Source organism: Gymnoscopelus braueri (assembly GCF_963280865.1).
Source record: "Gymnoscopelus braueri genome assembly, chromosome: 10".
Taxonomy (NCBI): Eukaryota; Metazoa; Chordata; class Actinopteri; order Myctophiformes; family Myctophidae; genus Gymnoscopelus; species Gymnoscopelus braueri.
This window is the reverse complement of record NC_137611.1, coordinates 38,530,458-38,541,967: the sequence shown is the minus strand read 5'-3', so window position 1 is coordinate 38,541,967 and position 11,510 is coordinate 38,530,458. Positions and strand designations below refer to the sequence as shown.

General features: G+C 41.7%; 1 protein-coding gene across 5 annotated transcripts; it reads left to right on the top strand.

Moving 5' to 3' along the window:
• The first annotated feature begins 1,180 nt into the window (after nucleotides 1–1,180).
• fubp1 (far upstream element (FUSE) binding protein 1) lies at nucleotides 1,181–10,130 on the top strand. Of its 5 annotated transcripts, XM_080440930.1 has the most exons (20): nucleotides 1,181–1,322; nucleotides 1,925–2,048; nucleotides 2,597–2,632; nucleotides 2,999–3,044; nucleotides 3,151–3,197; nucleotides 3,289–3,360; nucleotides 3,456–3,513; nucleotides 3,645–3,807; nucleotides 4,109–4,207; nucleotides 4,403–4,591; nucleotides 4,719–4,821; nucleotides 4,962–5,201; nucleotides 5,436–5,596; nucleotides 5,770–5,939; nucleotides 6,114–6,196; nucleotides 6,364–6,489; nucleotides 6,763–6,837; nucleotides 7,521–7,583; nucleotides 8,504–8,670; nucleotides 9,027–10,130. In XM_080440930.1, the coding sequence occupies exons 1-20, from the start codon at nucleotides 1,233–1,235 to the stop codon at nucleotides 9,033–9,035; spliced, it is 2,121 nt and encodes a 706-aa protein (XP_080297056.1). In that variant the 5' UTR covers nucleotides 1,181–1,232; the 3' UTR covers nucleotides 9,036–10,130. The 5 variants fall into 5 exon arrangements, with proteins under 5 accessions (XP_080297056.1, XP_080297059.1, XP_080297057.1 ...); XM_080440933.1 differs by lacking the exon at nucleotides 6,763–6,837 and having other exon boundaries at nucleotides 1,925–2,015; XM_080440931.1 differs by having other exon boundaries at nucleotides 1,925–2,015; nucleotides 8,504–10,130.
• Nucleotides 10,131–11,510: the final 1,380 nt, after the last annotated feature.

Here is an 11,510-nt window from a genome sequence, read left to right as displayed (position 1 = left end):
TAAAGGTTTGTCTGTCTGTCTGTCTGTACTCTCGATATGGGCTATAGAAGTGTAGAATATGAAAATAAATTATAGCATTTTACAGTCCAATTATTAACCAAATCTCTAAATAGTATTCAGACTGCAGTTATTATGAACTCTCTCAATAGCATGGATGGTTAGAGCAGTGGTTCGCAAAGGGGTCCTTGAGCGATGAGCGGGTTCCAGAGGGTCCCCAGCAAAATGAGTTAATATAGCATCAAAAGCAGTCTAACCACTTTAACATAGGCTGTTTGAAGATAGCAGATCTACAAGCTCACAATGTGATGCGCTGTGAGCTTAGTAGGTCTGCGCATTTCAACAACAGAAATATTGTGCCCCTGGCACAACACATTTTAAGATGGGGGTCTTGACATGAAAAGGTTTTTTTAAACATTTTCTTTATTTAGAAAAATATCAACATTGCAATTAAAAATAACAGGACAAAATGCAGTTACAATACTGGAAAAATAAAAGAAAGAAAGAAAAAATTAAATAGTTAAGCTCGAGGTTATAGACTTTAGGCAATATATTCATCACAGATTCTTCTGCTTTGAGAACCACCAGCCTACATTCTGACGTCAGCAGTCTTCCCGCCAACCAACCGGCACGTACCGGACGTACGTTGCATTCAGATATCGCGAGACGTGCTCGTGCTGTGTGCAGTGTTGCCATGTCTGCTTATTATAAGCAACTTTGGGCTTGTTTTTCTGTAACATTGCTTAAATATTGGCAGTTGCGGGTTGTGTTTTTTTGGGGTTGCTTCTAAAGTGTAGTTGATTATTTGGTTTTTCTTCCTAATGTTGTTTAAAGCAGTGTTTCTCAAACATTTTACAAGTCAATGACCCCCAAATTAATATGTATTTGTCTGCGAACCGAACCCCCATCTGAAATGCCATACAAGATGTGTGTTGTTAAAATGTTTAAAAGATATTGCACATTTTTACAAATTTCTTCAAGATTTTTTGGGGAAATGGCAGTTTTACAATCCCCCATCAAAAATAGCTGAATCTACAAGCTCACAACGCCGATGTAGAAGGGCTCGCACCTTTTTAGCTTGTTTTCATAGACCTGGTTGCTTGTTTCTCTCGCAAAACCTGGCAACGCTGGCTGTGTATGTCTGTGTGCGCGCGCGAGATTCCCACATGAATGAAATCAGCCATCTTGTTCCTCCGGACACGAGCTGATCCACCGCACAGAGGCAGAGCACAGATATGGCCGACTACTCGAACGTGGCTCCCCCGTCGAACTCAGCCGGTGGAATGAACGACGCTTTTAAAGACGCTTTGCAACGGGCACGACAGGTAAAAACGCGTTTTATAACTTGCTTTCACTGGCGGTATTAATATGGGAACGGAATGAAATCAAGGGTGCGTTTTGTTCATGTTTTTTTTTTGCTTTTGCTAAATGTCCTTAAATAACCGAGCCTGCTCCATCTTAACCAGCGACTCTACGCCACACAGTGACAATGCTATAATAACCGCTCTGACACGGTTTATGCGGGGAAACGCACGTTTATTCTTGGGCGCTTTTGTTTGAAAATGCACGCGAGGTTATTGGTTAACAAGTTAGAACGAAGGTACGAGCCTTAATTGGGCTTTTTGTGCGAGTTAAATGCACATCTACGAACGTATGTGAGCTAGCCTGGTGGCTAATCTTGAGGTTCCTTTGTTGGCTCACAGTCACACTTCCGGGCCTAGGCGTTTAGGCCACAGCTATGCGTCGTGTGATGGATTATTATACTATATATTAAAACAATCAGGCACGGGTTTTTTTAAGTGTCATTGGGTATTTTCTAGATTCTTTATTCCCCACAAGGATCATTTTTATATAAATATATATATTTTTTAGATCTTCTTCTTTTTATTTTTCACATGGATCATCTTATATTATTTTTGTTTTCTAGATCGCAGCCAAGATTGGAGGCGATGGCGCGCCAGCACCGAACCAGAACGAGTTTGGATTTGGAGGCCAGAAGAGGCCTCTGGAAGATGCTGGTGGGTATTTTCCCATGCCTAACCACAATATAGGTCAGTGGCCCGAAATCCATCCATTGCAAAGCCCCCATCCATTATACCTAACTATATATGTTAACATCCGAGGTAGTGTATTTGACTACGAGTATGTATCTCTTTACAACGTTTTAAAACGAATGCATATTATGGATTATTTAATTTGCTATGTCTGCACTTCTTACAGTAAAGTCATTAATGTTAACTTTACTAGGAACCAAATGGATCCTTAAGGGTCCATAATCAGGTTTGCAAGCGGATAAACCACTGGGGATTTTACTGTGTAGAAATGTTTATTTTTGTACACAAATAGTGCTTGTGTTATGTACAGTGTGGTGCTGTGTCTGACTGGATTCAAGTGTTTGTGATACAATGGTGTTTAAAAATGCCATTCTGTGCTGCGATCACATTGCAAACAACCGTGTTGCTTTGCCTTAACCATTGTAGTCGATGAAAATAGCATGTTTTAGATTGGGACCCCTGGTATGAGACCGCTGTGGCAGGTCAGTAATGTAATGGGTACTATTAGAACTGGTGTTTATGAAGTCTATTTCTCATCTTTTCAGACCAACCAGAGACTAAGAAAGTAGCTCCTAGTGACCGTGAGTATTAAAAACGAGTTATTATTAATTAGTATTGTTTAAATCTAGGCCAAGTTGCGTTGAATGTTGATGGCCCTGACATTTGCATAGCCATAACTCACCTTGATTAACCTTCTTGGTGCAAGTAAACAAATGCATGAGAAATAGCAAAAACTGCAGCATAATTTAGAGAAGAAATGGTGTTCATCAGAAAACGATGCCCATTTCCCCCTTAGTATTACCGTAGACCTATGCACGACTTATCCACCCTCTTATGAAACAAATAGCCACATTTTTACTATGGTAAGATTGTAAGTGTAGTAGTGAACCATTGCTTTGAATTCCTGGGACTATTGCTTTATTCATGTGGATTTTCTTTATTTTCAGCTTTTTCAGCTGCCATGGGAGGAGGAGGAATGGGTGGTGCGCCAAGGTAGGTGTTCTAATTCCCATGTCATGAGATGGCATTGTTGTGAGACAACATACGGCTAGAAAAATCTAATATCAAATCATTAATAAATCATTACTTGTTTTTTTAGGTCAATATCGGAGGAGTTCAAGGTCCCCGACGGAATGGTTGGATTTAGTGAGTTGACTCTCCTGTTCTTTAAACGCATATGGACCAAGTGGTTATTTTATTTTATTGTGTATACAATGGACCTGTGTTTTTGCTTCAGTTATTGGAAGAGGGGGTGAGCAGATATCCCGCATGCAGCAGGAGTCTGGATGCAAAATACAGATTGCCCCAGGTAAGTGTTGAAGTTTTAACTGTTGGACACCATTATAACTTTGGAAATCTATACAACAAGGCATGTATATCAACTATTCTGTTTTTGTTATTTAGATAGCGGAGGCATGCCAGACCGGTCGGTTACGTTAACAGGAAATCAAGACGCCATCCTGTAAGTTATAAGCCACTTATATTTTTCATTTCTCTCTCTCTATAAATGATGCAGATTTAGCATCAAAGTTACAGATTGACAAGCTGCAATTGGGTTTGCTGAGCTTTTATTTTGCTTTAAATCCTAAATAGGGCCGCAAAGAGGCTGCTTTCAGAGATTGTTGAGAAGGGACGGCCGTCACCAGCGTTCCACCACAATGATGGCCCAGGCATGTCTGTCCAGGAGGTCATGGTCCCTGCGTCCAAAGCGGGTCTGGTCATTGGCAAGGGAGGGGAGACCATTAAAAGCCTTCAGGTGAGCACACCGTCTGCCTTAGAGAGTAGAGACCAGGCATTATTTTTGTTGCAGAGACACTCTTGCAATATTGTGAACTATGTGAATGAGCCGGGACAACGGAAATTCACAATTACCGTACACTATTACTTAATCCTTTAGAGTGTTCCAGCGTTTCACCAAATCTCACAGATCATATCTGGTTGTGTTTGAGGGGTCTTGAAAATGTTAATTCTGTTTTTCACTTGCATGCAGTCTCTCTGGTCCACTTGTCAGTGGACGTTCGTTGTATTGATGATTTTTCACTAACTTGAACCACCAGGAACGAGCTGGAGTGAAGATGGTCATGATCCAAGAAGGGCCGCAGAACACAGGCGCAGACAAACCTCTCCGGATTTCAGGCGAACCCTTTAAAGTTCAGGTAGGGGTCTTCACCCTGATAATACATTTCTGTAGAGTGTTGTCCTCTGGTCTTATGTTTCCATGTGTTTTTATATTAGTAGACATAGTTTTCTTGTGTTTACCATACCCTTGGACTAAACCTGAAACACTGCTGTGATTACTCGCTATAATTAGCCCTAGTGTCATTAACCCGTTTTGGCCCTTGTCCATCCAGCAAGCCAAAGACATGGTGATGGAGTTGATCAGAGACCAGGGCTTCAGGGAGCAGAGGGGCGAGTACGGCTCCAGGATGGGAGGAGGCGGAGGAGGTGGAGGCGGAGGAGGTGGAGGCGGAGGAGGTGGAGGCGGAGGAGGTGGAGGTGGAGGAGGAGGAGGAGATGGCTTAGATGTAAGTAGAGTGGAAGTAAGTACAATCTTTTTTTTATTCTGAGGGACACCTGAATTTAAAGGTTTATCTCATCTTAATACATTTCCATCAGCAGATATATTTATTTCCAGCGAGAGACTGATTGCACCCCCCCCCCTTCCAGGTTCCTGTCCCTAGGTTTGCAGTGGGAATTGTAATCGGCAGGAATGGAGAGATGATCAAGAAAATTCAAAGTGATACAGGTGTTAGAATCCAGTTCAAGCAGGGTGAGTGTTGAATGCTGACTGTTGCAAGTGCCTTCCTGCATCTGCATAATTGGAGCTAAAATGCTTGATACCCTGATATGTTTCTAATGCATTCAGAGAGGTAAGGGGTGACAATTAATCCTCCTATTCCCTTAACGCAGACGATGGCAGCACACCAGAGAGGATAGCCCAGATCATGGGTCCTCCAGAACAGGCCCAGCATGCAGCAGAGATCATCACTGACCTGTTGAGGAGCGTCCAACAAGGTGGACCTCCGGGCCACGGGGGCGGCAGAGGCAGGGGTCGCGGACAGGGCAACTGGAACATGGGGCCTCCTGGTGGTCTGCAAGAGTTCACCTTCACCGTCCCAACCATGAAGACCGGCCTCATCATTGGAAAAGGCATGTGGCTGCTATCTCACACGCCTTGTTTCTCCTTATCGTCTGTGTAGAAGATAATGTTTTTCCAACGCGTAGAACATTTTGTAAAAATATAAAACTAGTTGCCCAGCATCAAGATTATTCATAATTCCAGACCACAGAACTGTCGTCATTGACTCTGTTAATAATCCATTTTATTAGGTGGGCAGGTGTGTTGTGTGCATTTTCTAATGTTCCGTTTTTAATTCCATCCAGGTGGTGAGACAATCAAAGGAATCAGCCAGCAGTCTGGGGCCAGGATTGAACTGCAGAGAAACCCACCCCCCAATGCGGACCCCAACATCAAGATGTTCACTGTGCGTGGCTCCCCACAACAGATCGACTATGCCAGGCAACTGGTGGAGGAGAAAATTGGGGTGAGGGTTGTTTAAACCATAGATCTGTCTATTGGTCTACAATATGCTTTTTTTAAATGACGCAGCAGTCATGTATTGGCAGCTTCTTTTGCTAAATTATGAAGTAAACCAATGCAGAAAATATTACAGATAGATTTATTCTGTAATACGATGTATGGTATTCTTCCTCTTAGGGTCCCGTCTCTCCAATGGGAGGCCCACACGGCCCCCCCGGCGGCCCCCATGGAGGTCCAGGACCCCATGGTCCAGGTGGTCCAGGACCAGGTGGTCCTGGACCACCTGGGGCCCCCATGGGCCCATACAACCCTGGTCCATACAACCAGGGAGGACCTCCTGGACCACAGTAAGTACAACTTTGCCATCAGAAGATACTGATATTTAGGCCTTATCTCTAGTTTAATGCGTTGATATTTTAAATAATTGAAACTATGAGGTTGTCATATGAAGCCTTGAAATTAAATATGTTGCAGTTTATTTTTTTGGTTCAAATCATAAACCCTACTGTCTTGTCCTTCAGTGGTCCGGGACCTGCACCCTATCAGCCTCAGGGATGGGGCAATGGCTTCCCTGGACACTGGCAGCAAGGCCAGCCAGATCCCAGTGAGTTACCGCTTCATGCACTGTGCTATAGTGCTAAATTATGTAATTTGGTCATAACCCTAAAAAGGAAATGGTCACCACATTTGGTCAATATTCTGCAGGGCAGAGCTATATGACCATGTCCATTTCCCCCTTGTCTCTGTAATTAAGCTTTATTTTGTCTCCAGATAAAGCGGCAGCTGATGCCAACGCAGCGGCTTGGGCTGCCTACTATTCTCAGTACGGTGGGCAGCCTCAGGCTCCCATGACGCCCACTGGAGCCCCTGGCACAACGCAGCAGACTAACGGCCAAGGTAAATCTCCGGTTTACACAACAGGCAACATATCTTTACTAGTTTCCTTGAGGAAACAAAGTCTCTTTAGTGAGCATAGAGCAGTGTAGGTGAAAAGTTGTGGTGAATTGGATTCATCCTTTTTTAGCGTCTCCTTAGAAAGAGGGGTGTCTTTATATTTTTATTTTCTTTGGTGGTCAGTTTTCCCCTGTAGCTATCCCTGGCAGGTGGTCTTTTTTTTCTTTTTTTTTTTTACGAGAATGGATACCAATCATACTGTACCATTTTTAACAGGTGACCCGCAGGCTCCAGGCCAGAGTGGACAGGCAGATTACACCAAGGCTTGGGAGGAATATTACAAGAAAACGGGTATATCTATGTAGCTTAAGCGTACTATACTTATTACCAATAGGCAGTTTAAACAGCTATGGGCCACATAACGTTTTCTGGGAGAAAAGTGGAGGTGTCGTTAGCTGGATGCAGTGACTTCCCCTGTTACGTTGTTCGGCATTTCAGCCCATACTGTTTATACTGTTCAACTCAACACAGAGCTATAAAGAAACAAGACGATCACCTTTTTTCAGTCAAAGAGTAGCTTATCGAATAGACTACCTTATGACTCTGTCCTCACTTATGGCAGAGTATCACCACTTGATGATGTGATATTTGTGTTAGGTTGCATGTCCAACAGGAACTTCTCTTGGCTGCCTAGTAATGATTTTTGTTCTGTATGATGAGAACACGCTATTGAGTGTCTAATAAGGCTCTGAATGTAACTCTATTTTAAGAAACTATTTACCAATAAGAACCCTAACCAACCTTTTTCTCTCATGGATGATTTTAGCACTGCTAGCTAAAAGAGGTTCCAGGTGGACACGGGTTAACTACTGTTATTGTACATGATTCGAATTTAATTATATTTGTAAAAATGAAGGGTGTAGTAATATGAAATGCAAAGGTCTGTTGAATTGTGTTTTGTATGCAAAATTAGAGTAGGAGGATGATGAGTATCGGCGGTCTGTTGGTTAAATAAAGTCTCCTTATCTTTCTAGGTCAACAGAGCCAGCAGCCCCAGGACTACACTAAAGCCTGGGAGGAGTATTATAAGAAACAAGGTGGGTCCTAAAACGTAGTGACTTGCCTTGTAGACATTTCTTAAGTTCTTTAGGGACATTCTTAGTAGCTTTTGTTGTGAAATAGTTTTAATAGGATGAAAGGATCATTTAAACAATAACATTGACTTCTACTTAATAATTAATAACAGAATGGAAATGTGCTTCAGTTTTGTTGGTAATATACCCACACTAAAAGAAAAGAACAAGGTTTACCGTCTGTAGTGATGTGGGAAAACAAGATGCAGTTCTGTTTACCGCCACTAACTACTGCTGTTTCCCCAATTTTCCCTATGACTGGAGTGGTGTCATCAGACAGCATTTTTATTTGGGCACTAATGTTTCACAGAATGGTCCCAGCTAAGCAATCGATGCAATTTAGGTCTCCATTGCAAAGCCACTTGAGAACAACCGTTATGGGCATCAGCAACTGAGATTAATGGTATTATGGCCAGCAACTGAGGTTAATGCTGTTATATGGGCAGCTGTTCTCCTTGCAGCTCTTTTTACCGTAGAGTAGTCTGCACTCACAGCTGCCCCAAAGCAAAGCAGAAGGATTCTGTCCTGCCACCTAAAGGATTAGTGGCTGGTTCGTTCACCCTCTCACATTCAAGAAGTTCATTCGTTTTGATAGTCTCTTCCAACTGTCCTAAATAGTAATTAAGTTGCTCAACTGTACTACTAACATCAATTAACAACTCGACTGTAATAACAAAATTAAATACTTTTTTAGGGCAGTATAATATGTTAAGTAAATGCATCAATTAACAACTCGACTGTAATAACAAAATTAAATACTTTTTTAGGGCAGTATAATATGTTAAGTAAATAGTTTGTTAATGAATATATTAACCCACTAGCCAGCATAAAGCGAGGCATATGCCTAGGGAACAATAAATAAACAATACATTTGGTGTTTTCAGGACAAGCTGCCCCTCAGGCCACTGCAGCAGCAGCAGCAGCGACTGCCACCCAGCCTGGAGCCCAGCCAGACTACAGCGCTGCCTGGGCAGAGTACTACCGCCAGCAGGCTGCTTACTACGGCACAGGCAGCCCTCAAGCCATGGGCGGCCAACCGCAAGCACCCCAGGTACACCCCTGCTAAGAACCTGTCCTCCCTGCATCCATCTTTCTGTCTCCTCTTCTGTACGTTTTTTTTTTGTTGATGTTCTCCCTTCTAACCCCCCACCCCCCCACCCCGCTTCAAACTCCCGGTGTTGTTTTTTTTTAAATGAAACGTGCTGTACGTCGTCTTGTCATTGCCTTAACCCTTCTGTCCTCAGGTTTTGCAGGGCGGCAGAGGCAAAGCAACAGCAGCAAAGCAAATTTAATAACATTGTTTCCTCCCCTTTTTCACGCAGGCTTTTATTTAAAAATTTGGGAAGCTGCGTCCACTGTTTCCGCTGTTAACATGCAATGTATCTTCTATGTATTTCTTCTGCACAGGGCCAGTAATGTGAAGTGGACATAAAGTAAATGCTACATTGTCGAAACAAAATCCTTTGTTTAATGTATGGATGCAGACGCCTTGATGAAGATCTTAATTTCCTTGGTTTGAAAGTGTTTCACATAGATGGCGAATTACCCAGCGAACACGTCCTCTTTTTTTCTTTTTTTTTTCCTTGTACAAAATGCTTTGTTTTTAGTGAGGTAATTATACATATGGTCATTCCAGCCCTGTATCTACATGCACTGTGGTTAGTACTCATGTTTATTAACTGTAGTCATTATCATGTAAATCATCTCAGTTTTTAAAATGAATATTGCCTGTTGTGTTTTTGCAATAAAACAAAATGAAACCTCCTGTGTTGGTAAGTTGGGGTGGTAGAAAAGGGGTTGAAATGACATGTTTTTTGTTTCGTTTTTTTGTTTTTTACCATGGGATGTTTTGAAAGTTTCAAATGCAGGCCTCTCTCATTGTTTTAGTTACGTGAAAATTTACTGACTCAAAGTTGCGCTGTCCTGTCTCTCTCTCCAACTGTCTATACAGCTCCTGGTTATGTGTTAGATACATGCGTTATATGCGTGCAATGATTCTGAGTGGTTCAGACCAATGGATTCCCTGATACCTATTTATCAATGTGCTGTTTATTGATCATTGCTCTTTGACTGTAGCAACAGGCAGATGTGGTGTTGTAAGAAAGCTTAGAGGTGGTCTTATGTGTGAAGCGCGCGCATTAACTGCGGAGATGTGGCGTTCTTTTTAATCTCGCCTGGTTTGCTGTCTTTGAGGTAGTATGCACTGTGTATTTGCCTTGATAGATACTGCCTCCTTCACAGGAAAGTTTAGAAAAGCGGTAAGCAAAGTATATATTTTTTCCATTACTTGTTCCTCCTGGCTGCAAGAAATGATGCATACTTCTAGCTTTTTTTGTGCTGTTCTTTTTCAGGACAGTAATGTAAAGACACCACTGTACAGAAATATTCATTGCATTGAAAAGTACTGTTCTCTTCCCCCATGTCCAAGTGTCTGAAAGTGAACCCAATTGTATAAATTTGCTGGACTTTTTAAACATTTTTGATACTATAAAAAACAATTACAAAAATCAATATTTTTGCTCTTATTGCCCATTCTGTTAGTGTTTATGCAACGTAAGAAGTTAAAGTTTGTAGGGTTCGGGGGTGGCTAAGCAAGTCCTTCCATCCCGTTGAGCCCTCCTATACTGTAAGTACAATACTGTGACTTTGAGAGAATTTTTTTCATGTTTGAGAACTTGCATATACAAAATGTAGAATTTCTTGCCAAAAACGGTATTGCAATTTCCCCCCTTATGTTTTGGGTAAGTATAACATTTTGAAAGGAGAGGCAAAGTGCTTTGATGTGTTTCTGAGATTGTTGCAATCACCCCCTCCCCATTCATTTGACTGAATTATTGTGCATTCTGGCTCAGTATTCGACTCGTATAGAATTTAGAGTTTTCATTTGTAGCTTGTTGTAGGTAGGAATTCGGTGCCAGTTTGATTGTTCTTCTGTGAACTCTGAACTAAGGGCCCCTGATGTGTAAGAATACTCTTAACACTTGGTAGACCCCATCTAAGGTGTCTGTACATGTTTTCCCCCGCGTTTGAACATATGACTTGCCATGTGCCATTCAGTTAAGATGTGATGACCATGTTTTCAGAATGTTGTTTAATCCCCAGAATAACTGAAGTTGCTCAGAGAAAAAGCCGTACTGCATTAATATCTCAAGCACCATTGTAGCATGTATAGATTTCTCCTGTTCTCAGATGTCTTATGAGCATGTGGAATGTTAGTTGGACGTGATTCTGATTTAGCTCAGTGATGGGAGAACTAACTTTTACCTGACATGCCATTTGAATGAGCACTGTTCAAAGTTGAAGTCAATTATCTGGCTGCATTGTTAACTCATGGCAAACAGTGAAATATCTGATCTTTGCAGTGTCATCCCAGATCTTGCACCTTAGGTTCTGCTGCAGTAACACAGGTAAGCAAAACCTAAGGAAACAAAAGTGTTTGACCTGTGACATGACAAATATCCATACACAAAAAGATGCTTAGTTTTCTTTGTAAGTTCAATGCTGCATCTGTGCTTAGAGTTGTCGGCGATGTTCAGGATTTAAACAGAACCCCTGACAATGTGCTCTGATCATGAATTTATTGCATGGTATGACATGAGTTATGACTTGTCTTTACACCACGCTCGACTAGGTATTGCAATGTTTTCAGAACGTCACCTGCATAAGTTAACCTGTTACTTTGTTGCCTTGGTTAATTAAGCTCATTTTAGTCACTAGTATGTGCTTAGTGTTTTCAATATAAGTCGTATTTTATATGGTAAGTTTTACAGTCGGTTTATATCAATGATGCTTTAGAGTACTCTACCGATCTCCTGTTTTGACTTTGGTAAAACAAACTGCATGCAATGCAAGCCTTTTTTGCCATAGGTTAGCAATGTGCTCAATTATTCA